This window comes from Montipora foliosa, chromosome 4 (genome assembly GCF_036669935.1).
Source record: "Montipora foliosa isolate CH-2021 chromosome 4, ASM3666993v2, whole genome shotgun sequence".
NCBI classification, from domain to species: Eukaryota; Metazoa; Cnidaria; class Anthozoa; order Scleractinia; family Acroporidae; genus Montipora; species Montipora foliosa.
The window spans coordinates 17,262,924-17,274,076 of record NC_090872.1 but is presented as its reverse complement, the minus strand read 5'-3'; the positions used below and the strand labels follow the sequence as shown (position 1 = coordinate 17,274,076).

General features: G+C 41.1%; 1 protein-coding gene across 2 annotated transcripts in view; it reads right to left on the bottom strand.

The window, feature by feature from the left end:
- Window positions 1–3,976: 3,976 nt before the first annotated feature.
- The window catches only part of LOC138000076 (prestin-like), a 24,015-nt gene continuing 16,838 nt past the window's right edge, over window positions 3,977–11,153 (bottom strand). For both annotated transcript variants that reach the window (XM_068846229.1, XM_068846228.1), the window contains exons 9-17: window positions 9,590–9,667; window positions 9,119–9,214; window positions 8,533–8,639; window positions 8,307–8,376; window positions 7,473–7,709; window positions 6,168–6,308; window positions 5,555–5,609; window positions 5,077–5,201; window positions 3,977–4,443 (exon numbers count right to left, since the gene is read on the bottom strand). In XM_068846229.1, the coding sequence (XP_068702330.1) occupies window positions 4,402–4,443; window positions 5,077–5,201; window positions 5,555–5,609; window positions 6,168–6,308; window positions 7,473–7,709; window positions 8,307–8,376; window positions 8,533–8,639; window positions 9,119–9,214; window positions 9,590–9,667 (951 nt within the window). In that variant the 3' untranslated portion in view covers window positions 3,977–4,401. The remainder of the gene's footprint in view (window positions 4,444–5,076; window positions 5,202–5,554; window positions 5,610–6,167; window positions 6,309–7,472; window positions 7,710–8,306; window positions 8,377–8,532; window positions 8,640–9,118; window positions 9,215–9,589; window positions 9,668–11,153) is intronic.

The window sequence follows — 11,153 nt, the reverse complement described above, 5'->3', positions numbered from 1 at the left end:
TTTGAGCACGTGACCGTTACGAAGAGGCCAGGGGAACCGACATGGTAACCCAGGGTGCTTTCAATGCAAATTTCGCGAACTTTTATTATGGCTCGTAGGGAGTATTCAGTTAGGCAACCGCTTCGCTATCTTTCACGGTCGGCGACGGAAGCTCAAAATGCATACTTCACGGTAGATCCGCACCAAAAGATGTCAAGCGTCAGTTTCGTAACGCATTGGTCCGTGAACTCGAAGAGTAATGCGCCAATCAACTCGAAACTTCAACACCCCCCCCCCCCCCCGGGGGGCAAAAAGCCCGGGCAGATTGAATCGTTCAAATTCCCGCCCACTCGGGCCACAATGGTGTTCAAATGCCCTACCCTATCGAACAATAGTCGTCGGCTCCTGTCGTCTTAAAAAGCTTGCGCATAAACATGCTGTAACACATGTTTCGTGGCCCTTTATATGATGATGCCGTTTTTGCCAGACTTGAGCTACTACAAAAACACAACTTTAATATCGAAACTATTAAAAGTGACTTGAAAATTTACTTAATTAAGTCGGGCAATGTAAATAAGCAAGTATAAGCTACTCTAACTCCGAAACACGGCAAAGATTGTTTAACGAGGGAACTGCATACTTATCAACAACAGAGCCTAGAGCGTTTACAACTGCATGTATTTTAAATTGTTCAGTGTCGGTTGATTGCCTCTAACAGAAACGTACAGCTTGCAGAGCTTTAACAATGAAATGGAGGGTTCGAAAACGTTCCATATTGTATTCACTCTATAGTGTGTCAAAAACAAATTACGCAGCCAAAATTCCTTTGAAGACAACTTTTGAAGATCTTTTTTGTAAGCCAATCGCTCACAAATGCTATATCTCTCCCTCCATAGGCCGTTTACACGACAGAAAAATTTGGGTCCGGACCCGTCAAAAAAGCGGTACGGACCCATAACGTTTGCAAAGAAATGCTGGAGTTTCTACAGGGCCATAGGCGCCTATGGTCCTGTAGAAACCCCAGTGTTTCTTTACAAAAGTTATGGGTCCGTACCCCTTTTTCGATGGGTCCGGACCCAAATTTTTCTGTCGTGTAAACGGCCTTTCAAACTCTTCCATCTCGTCCAAAAACGCGTTTTATAGCTGTTAGCGACTTCGGCGCCAGAAATAAAATCCTGACACTTCCGGTTCAATATTCCCCACCCCACGCGGGCAAAGGTCAAATTCCCCACTCCCCGGGCACATAAGATAGGCAAATGCCCGGGCGGGGGGATGTTGAAGTTTCGATTTGATCGGCGCGTAATGCCAAGAGAACTCAAAAGCGAATATGTACTCAAATGGAACATGAATGAACTCATGTGTAACTGAAATATTAATTTTGAGTAGCCCCCCTCCTCTTACCAGCTACACCGTTAACCAGCAGGAGCTGAAAAGTTTCGAGATTAACAGTGCCTAAATTTCACTTAGTAGCCACCATGATTACAAGAATGGTTTTCAACAAGTTGTTTCCCTCGCTACACTGGAGTTCCACTCTTCCTTGCCTCAATAGTTTCCCTTGAAACCAGTTTATCTGATGTCACGCTGCATCCGGGAGATTCCGACAACCTTTTCCAAAATCAAACTACCCCTATCCCCCTACCCTCACTGATTCGTTATAGCGTTATATGTTCTTACGATTTCAATTGGCTGCCGAAAAATTTACTTTTGTTCCGTACTTAGCAAATTTGAATATCAAAAGAAAGCATCGCTTTGGTCTGTCTTGTAACTTACTTCAACCCTTCCAAAATCTATCACACTATTTCTGCGTCGGCATGCATGGTATTCCGAGCGAACGCTTAAAGAGCGTATTGTTATAAAAAAAATCTCCATTAAGAAGCCTTACCTTGTAGATAGCTCAAATCGTGTTGAATCTGAAAAGAAGGAAGCTGCCCACAATGGCAATAAGGTAAGGCTTTTTTTTTAAATTGAGACTTTTTTTCATATAATTATCTTCTTAAATATTTTATCTTGATTTCCATGAAAATCCTTATATTTTCTGCCATGTTGGCTTTCTCCTCACGATGAGCTTGGGCTGTGTGTGGACAGACCAAACTTCAGGTGTTTGGGACATATTTGAAAAAACGGTGGTTTTAATTTGCAAAGAGGAAACCTCTGCTTTGTCAGAGCATGCTTGTCAAACCAACCCAAATTGCGAGGGATGTCATCATCACCCGCCGGCGGTACCCTCAAGAGTTTTGAGCAAGAAAACGTAAACTGTGGTATTGTCAACGCCGTTGTTTAGAAGCAGGACAACAGAAAAAATCAACGGGAATGCAATGGCAACCCTCGCTCATTTAAACCGTGCTGATGATGGCGGCCTATTACCAGACACTTCTTTGCGTCTTAGTATAAAAAAGTAAGGACGCTAGTTACTTTAACTTTCGAACCCTTTTACTTTTCGCAGAAACAATTGGTCAGCATATGAGAGGACTCTCTTTGCACTTTGGGTCACCCCTGATGAAGACAGGAATGTCGAAAGTTGGCTCTTTAAATGGTAATATTTTGAGATACAATCATGAAATTCTTGGGACACATTTGCACTTGTGACTCTTAACACACACGCTAAGCAATTGAATCTAAACGTGCCCAGCCCCTCCTCCATCCTACCCACAATGTTGTATAACCATGTACCCTGTTGACGTTTAGACTTCCAACATTATCTCGTTCCCAGTTTTCCAACAGAACGGGCGCAGGAGGCTCTGGAATAATCCAAAACCGAAACCAGAAAACCGTGGTTTCGGTTAAATAACTGCAGGTGCGTGAAGATTCTTCTGACTATAGAGTGTTTTCACTCACGTGATCGGTAACCTTGTTTTTCTACTGAAACAAAAGAAAAGCGAGGAGGGGAGATTGGCGCGGTGTTGAGAGCACAAAACAAAATCAACATCTGTAAGTGTAGCTCAGTTGGCTAGTGCGCGGCTTTCGGAGCAAGGGGTCCCCAGTTCGATCCTCGGTACCTTCAGCGTCTGTTTCGACTTTCCTCTGATCTGTGTAGCTATAGCTTTAAATATCCATGAAACGGAGCACTGACAGAGGGAGGGGGGTAAAAGACGCACCGTTGGCTTCCACTGATACCAACTTCGTAACTGAAGGAACTACCGACCTTAAATATATTGACTTTACTTTACTTTACTTGCAAACCTTTGCATGATAATAGGGCTCACTTCCCGGAGAATTAGTTGGGGACACCAACACTCTTTTAGTCACTCTCGTTCCCAGAGCTGCGATCCTTTTGGTCAGCGCCACGGATCGATCCGTGGATTCCGTGGATATCCATCGTTTTGATGCAAATAACCCCCCAAAATGAACTTTATTATGGGATTTGTGAAAACAGCGAATGGGTGGAAAGTCAGATTTTTAGAAATGTGGCTCCTTCCTCTAAAGTAGAGCACTTCCACAAGGCATTGGACTACGCCCTCGCTGGTCAAGGAAATGCACTTAACATTCCTTCTGCCTTTAACCTCTGTCCCAATAAATGTACCTTACAACATTTGCAGAGTTCGATGATTTTTGGTGCATGAAACTCCGCCATTCTGGCGCATAATACTCCGGAGATAATTTTCAATTTTTCCCGCGAAAACTAGCATCCGGTAAAATGGCCGGAAATGGGACCGTTTTTTGACAGCCAATCAAATATGGCCTTTTTTGGATTTGGCCAGAGTCTCTCTCTTTCCCGACCGCTGGTCAGGGAAACGATGACTTTGGGAATGAGGGAAGAGGGAAGCTGCCATGGAGTTTTAAAATATGGCACTGCTTTTGGAACAACGATAAGCAGACGTTTTTCAATGTCTCTTTGTCATCCCGGTTGCAGAGTGAAACTTAACTTGCGTTTGCCCAAACTTGTTGCTGTACAATGACAAGAAGCTATTTCAAGAACTCTTCCAGTCAGAAAAAGAAACTCTGGTGATGTTCGAGATGAAGTGGACTGATGCACTCAACACTAACAAGCAAGTAAAAATAAGAAAAATGATTTGATCAGTTTATTCATAGTATATGTTTACATCTCTTCTCACCTAATTAAGCACATTCTTGTCTAATAAGTGTGTCAACTGGTGCATTTTAATATAAAGTATGTCAGTGATATAACACTATAAATACGAAGGTAAATGTTCTTTTTAAATATCAAGAAGTATCAAATTTTGAAAATGATATTTCACGTCGAGTATTCGGTTTTACGTCCTATAAAAATTGCCTTCAACAAACACTGTACAAAAACGACTCTGACGCAGAATCAGCACATCCATGACACGACAAGACTGCATTTCTGGCCAACGCGTAGAATCGCTACATAAAACACATCGCATTAAAATCAATTCGAGTTGCTTCTCTTGGAACCCTTCCTTGCTCATTTTCTAGTCTCCGTGAAACAGGAGTACACAGGGTCTATATTACAGTTTCTTTTTCCAAATCTTCTTGTGTCCAAATCTGTAATAAACAAAATGAAATGGCCCCATAAGCTGTATTAGCTTTAAAACCCACCGTGTTTTAAATAAAAGGTGTTGTTGTTGTTGTTAGTAAGAAGACAGATATGTCCAGAAAATGCCCCTAATTAGATGCACGCGGATTCATGAAAGCGTCACGAAGCGCCCCTTTGCTCTTCTGCTCAACTTTAACATTACTCCTTATGCCGGAATACACAAAGTGTCCACAAAATGCTGCTCCTCAAGTAAGGATAAACAGTTGCATTTAACCTAAGCTAAATATAACACTAACTTTTACCCGAACCTTATTGTTGGAAACAGGTGACAAAGGTTTAGACTTGAAGGAAGTTTTCGTGTTGGATGTCATTAGGTGCATCTCTGGACATAGATGGCAAAGAACCGTTAACCAAGAAAATTATTTCAAACGGAGTAATTAATGATACTTGCGGCCAGCAACACGATTAACAAACAAAAATGATGTCCCCTCCTCCTCCTCCTCCATCAAAAACGCCGGAGAATCTCAAAATTTCAGACAATGGATACGCGCATCACTCGATAATGTCTTTATCGACAAAAGATACACCTTGCCTCGTTGTCAATTGCCTATCAGGAGTGATAGAAGCATGTTGACACATACCTCAAAATCACGTGATCGTACAGCCGAAACGACAGCGTCATGAATAGATGGAAACATCACTTCACGATCCATTGTGTTTGTTCCAGCCACTCCGGTGGAATTTACAAGTTTCTTCGTTATGTTTGCTACGAACCAAGAAAGAAATTAATATAAGTAGTAGGCTTTTAAACGAACAGCTTTATCTACTGTACTGGCTGAATAGCTACTGCGCTTGGTTCCTAAAGAGAAGCTGGGTATTTGACGCACGGAAATTCTGTAACCGTTTTGCCCGGCAATGTGGCGTTAGCCCTTCGTTGGAGAGAGGCAAGGAGCCTCCTTACTTTTGCAATTCCTGAGCAGTAGTGAAAACAACTAAACTACACCCATGAACATGTGTTGCTTAGTCCGATAAACAAACGCATGACCCAAAAAGTTGAAGAGAATCGTTCTGTGGCAAGATCGCACTAGAGGAAGTTCAGTGTTAAATGACGATACTCACACGAACATCCAGCCAAAAAAATATGAACTCCAACTTTTTTAAACTCCTTTAATAGCTGCAAGAAAGATAAAAAGAAGTATACGTACATGATTCGGTTTTTATTTTCGAAATAATAATCGGAAGTCATACGTTCGAACCTATTATGAGCACTGGGATTTTTTTCCAGTAAGCACGAGTTTTCTACCTTTCTCACGGTTAATATGTGCCTAACAGCTGTAAATAACACTTGGCGCACTTGAGAACATATAATTACGTTAAGTGTTACCAGATTTTGAGCGTAATAACAGTCATGATCCGAGTTCTTTTCTTTAAAAACTATTACTCTTACATTCTCGTCAAGGGAGATTGAAGACAGAGGAGCCTTCCTGTGTTAATTGTACGTTGTGAATCACGAGTGGTTGCCGAAGACCTCAGCTACGAGTAAAACGGAACCTTTTCGCCAAACATTCTGTATATATACTCTTTAAAAAAAATATTTTGAACTGGCGAAGATTCCCTCTGGCGTTTTTTCACAGTGCCGGCGAAACAAAACGAAGGGATTCACACTTTTGCACACCGTTATGTAAGGTAGATCCCGGAAGTAACGGATAAAGCTGAATATAAAAGTACTCACAGAGGGAAGAGCATGTAAGCCAACAGAATCGATAAATGTAAAACCACTGGCATCAATTACGACAGTGTGGATACGTAGCGCTGGTTCTTCCACCTCCACTGCCATAGCTCTGTGATTGGTGCCATTGGCGTGTACCAGTTTCTGTTAAAAATTTAAAATGCAAGGGACTGAGCTGAGCAGTATTCTTTGATTGTACCTGACGTCACGGCGGCCATATTGGTGAAAAGTACAATAGAGAAAAAGCCTTTTGGCAATTTGACTCTATTATTATACAAAACTTGAGCTACATTTTTCTATTGCTGGTTTTCACTTACGTGATCAACAGCCATGTTTTTCAACGAAAACAAAAGGAAGCGTTTGCATAATAATAGAGTTAAATTCCCGGAGGATTTGGTCGGGGCACCAACATGGCCGCCTTTTCTTTGTTTAGGGGCACCAACATGGCGGTCGTGACGTCATGTGAAAACCGAGAATTGTTTTGGCACCAACACGGCCGTCTTATCACGTGAGTGCAATTAAAGAATTAGGTTCGAAGAAAGTCATGTGTTATGAAATGCAGATTGGAGAGCAACCAGTTGCCAGCGTCGTTCCAATGCGCAGATCCATGCGTCGTTCTAATCCACAGTTCAAAACGACTTAAACATATTTTAATACCAGTGTTTTACCTCGAACAGGATGGAGCGTTTTTCATTTAAGTGTCGTAAAACCAACACCAAAGTAATAACTTTGACCAATCACAGCTGCAGGTGCAAACAGCGCAATGAACCAATTCAAATTCGTAACAACCCCAAGCGCGGGAAAATTTGCTCGTGCAAGTAGCGAATGGTCTTAGTCAATTTTCCTTCTCATTGGTTGATAAACTGGCGCGAGACTATTAAACCAATCACTAAGCGTAGCAACTGCAATCGCATAATTACTTTCGACAGTTATTTGATGAACTAGCAAATAAGTAGATCTTAGATGGGAAAACAAAACTAACTGTTTCCCTCAGGACCATATATTAAGTGTATAATGTATATCACTACTCGCCCCTCTTATAGTTTGGCGTTGTTAATAAATCAATTAATCGAGTAATCAACTTTATATCTTAGTCACAGCTATTACGACAGTTTAAAAAAACACAATTCAAAACTTCATACTAGTTAAGTAGAAGCGGTTGAGGGTGAAGACCAAGTCAACCATCGGGTTTTTTAGTTGACAATCATATTACCTAATTAAGTTCAAATTGAGCGCAAGTAAGGAACCAGAAAAGAGTGAAAAAAAAACATAGTAGAAGTGATAGCAAGTTCGTAATATGTGTCTTACCCCGTTGGCAATTTTTTCATCACTGCCATTAGGCTCTCCGAACTCGTTTTCAAGAAGCACCACATCATCGTCAGCATTATTTTTGCCGAGTTTCACCTCTTTGCGAGTCCCCTGTTGTTGTTGCACATTAGGATCACAACCAGCGATTTGTACAAGTGCACTCCTGAAGCGCTCTACATTGCCAAAATACAGCGAGGACTCAAACCTCATGACTTTTACTCCAGGAACCTCAAAGGCCTACAAAGAAATAAAGCTTTGTTGCTGGTTTTTCCGTCAATCGATTCCTCATTGTCGTTATCCTTCCACGTATTCTTGACACCTAAGAGCGGTTTTTAATTCAGTGTCGAGGTTATTTCAGACGGTCGATTTAGTTTGCATTGGTTGGCTTGATTATTCACTTAAAAACCTTGTGATTCGTTGGCAGACAATGAGAAGTAAAGGCAAGACAAAGTATGGGTTAACTTTGTGGTAGAGCATCTCCATTTCCGCTAGGAGTACTTTTCACGAAATTGCTAAAAAAGACCCTAGAAAGGTGAGGCTAATGAAACCAACACATGATTCACTGTTACTCCGAGTTTCTCCGAGTTTCACTGTTACTCCGAGTTTCGTGGGAATTTTCTTTATTAAATACTGTCTGATGAGTGCGTAAGCACGAAACTCGGAGTAACAGTGAATCATGTGTTGGTTTCATTAGCCTCACCTTTCTACGATTTAGCTCTACACTTATGTGTATTGAGCACTATTTAACAGTGTTGGCAGCCTTATTATTATTATTATTAAAAAAGACCCTATATATCGACACAAATATGGAGACGGATATGCTGGTGCACGTACCGTTCGACACTGCTTGACATCACGGTAAAGCTCAGTTTCCACCACTCTTCCAAGTATAGTATATTTTGACCTGAGGAAACAAATACAAGAATTACTTTTTGAATAAAATTAATGCCTATGCAGCTGAGAGCTGAGCATAGGTGCTCTGCTAATTGGTTAGACTGTCAATCAAATCATTCCATAAAGTTAAACAAGATCAAATTAACCAGTTTGGAGAGAGTTTTACCTTGAAAGAGTTAGTACGACAGCAAAAAGAGCGCAAATGACTCCAATTCCAAGTCCTACATCAACGCCCATCGCTATGACGCCAAAACAAGTCAAAAACCACACAACCTGAGAACCGTAGTAAGACAAGAGAAAGTTAAGGGTTTTCTGTCTATATCATTTGAAGATAAAGAAGGATAGATCAAGCAACTTCTACATATGCACGAGACCGTGCAATTATAGGCAATGGCCAAGGTAGCACCTTGCATTGAAAGTTCTAGTTTTGATGAAGTTTTGATTCACTTGTTGTTGCATGGCCATTCATTCTTTCTAAACGTGTACGAGCAAATGGACCATAGCCTTTACCATGCAGTCTTATCTGAGAGATGTTACTTGAATGACGGCAGATTGAAAGGTAATCACGGAGGGCATGTGTCCATGATGGCTGATGTCAAGTGTACATGAAATACTAAAGATAATTTCAAAGGACGGTTGATCCATTTACATTCTCTGGTCTTAAACAGCAGTGCTTCACAAGATAAGATAGCGACGTAAAATCTTGTAACGTAAATTGAGACTGTCGAGAATCTGTGCACGAGGAAACTTACAGCATCTGGTTTATGTATCCTCCACAAATCTTTCAATCTTGAAAATTGCTTCAAGAGGCCAATAAGGTTTGCAATCACCACAGAGGCTAGAATGGCCTAAAACAGTCGAGAAAAAGTAAATTAAGTCGGACAGTCAGTTTAGAAAAAGATAACAGCTTTTCAGGGAGAGAAAGATGTCGTTTTCTTCAGGTGATTGAATTCATTTTATTGGTACAATTGTCAGAGACCTTGTTCTTACCTCTCTGCTGACTCTTAACGACTCTAGGGTAGGCACGTGAAAACATTTAATCGTCTCTTAACGAACAAGAGTTTTAGCGTAAATAGGCAGACAATCTTATGTCAAACTGAGAAAACGTTGGAGACAGGCTGATTTCAATCGACTTTTCGGAAAATATAGATTTGTTTCAACCAAGCGCCTTGCAACTATACTGACTTATGCATGTTTCAAGTTCCGCGTCAGTTACACTTTACCTTGGGAAGATGAAAGAACAGTGGGGCGATAAAGAGAAGGACGAGAAGAATCATCGCAATTACAATGATACTGCACAGCTGTGGATTAAATAACAGTACAACAAAACTTGTTAGGGGCCGTGGTTACTGGCTACGCAATGCTGCAGTTACCCAGCTCAATTCATATCTCTTTTATTATCTCGCATAAGTTTCCAAGATAAATAAGATAAATGTTAACTTGAATACAATCAGAAGGTTTTAGGTGCGCCATCGGTGATGGCGTAAATTCTTCTCTCACTGGTTCTTTTACTAACTCATTTACTATGGAACGCAAGCTTTTAGAGTTTTCCGAAATACATTCCCCATCAGTTTTCAAGCTGGCTATCCCGGCTTTGCTTTCATGAGAAATTGACCCTCAACGCTTCGCCTCACCAACGAAAATCGTGAAAGAACTCAATTCTGATGGTTAAATTTGGGCAAAAGAGTTTGAGGGAAGAGAAAACATTCACCACCGAGCACCGGTGGCTCAGTTGGTTGAGCACCGCACTATCACGCGGGAGGTCGCGAGTTCAACTCCGGCCGGACCAACACTTAGAGTCTTAATAATATACACGAAAAAATTACTCAATTCTGATTGGCTGAGAAAGGAGTGCAGCTCTTCTGTAACACGAGTGCAAAATGTGTAACACGAGTGCAAACTTGTAACACGAGTGCAAATTACAAAGGCTTTCTGATTGGCTAAACACACAAAAGAAACCAACAAGAACCAATCAAATCTTCTGTTTTCAAGTCAAGCGCGCGCCCTGGATGGCGCAATTATGGCGCAATTTTTCCCTGATTGCGTGATACGCGTGCGTTTCTTCTGCTCAACCATCTCGAGTTTTTTCATGTATATTATTAATAAGTAATCACATGATTTTTCTCGTGCAATTTGGAATAAATAAGCACTTGTAAATATTTTCAAAGACTACAAATTGCACTCGCCCAACGGGCTCGTGCAATTTTGGTCGTCTTTGAAAATATTTACTCGTGCTTATTTATTCCAAATTGCACTCGAAATCATGTGATTACCTATACTTAAATAACTGAGAAGAAAGTGCTGCCTTTGTAACTACATCTACAAATGGTTAGACTTTCAAGTCTTCTCGGATAAGGACGATAAGCCGGAGGTCCCGTCTCACAACCGTTAAATGTTAATAATCCTGTGGGACGTAAAAGAACCCACACACTTGTCGCTAAGAGTAAGGCACGTAGTTCCCGGTGTTGTGGTCTGTCTTCTGTGGTGTATCATGGTTGGGAGGGTAAAAAAGGGGCCACAGTATTGGCGCAAGCTGTTGTGACGCTCTGCCAGCTTGACTGGCAAAGTTAATAAAATAAAATAAAATAACATAAAAATTCACTATACATGGGCCTCTTTCAATGATAATTTCAATTTTTCAGTCTAAATTTAGCCCGTGGTCATGATGCGCGGCTATTTTAAGGAAGACACCTGATTGGCTACCCGACCATGGGATCATGTGTTCTCAGTCTCCTCGAGCTCTCCTCATTTGGCTTCATTTCTTCATCCAGTTAAGTTTGTTCCGAG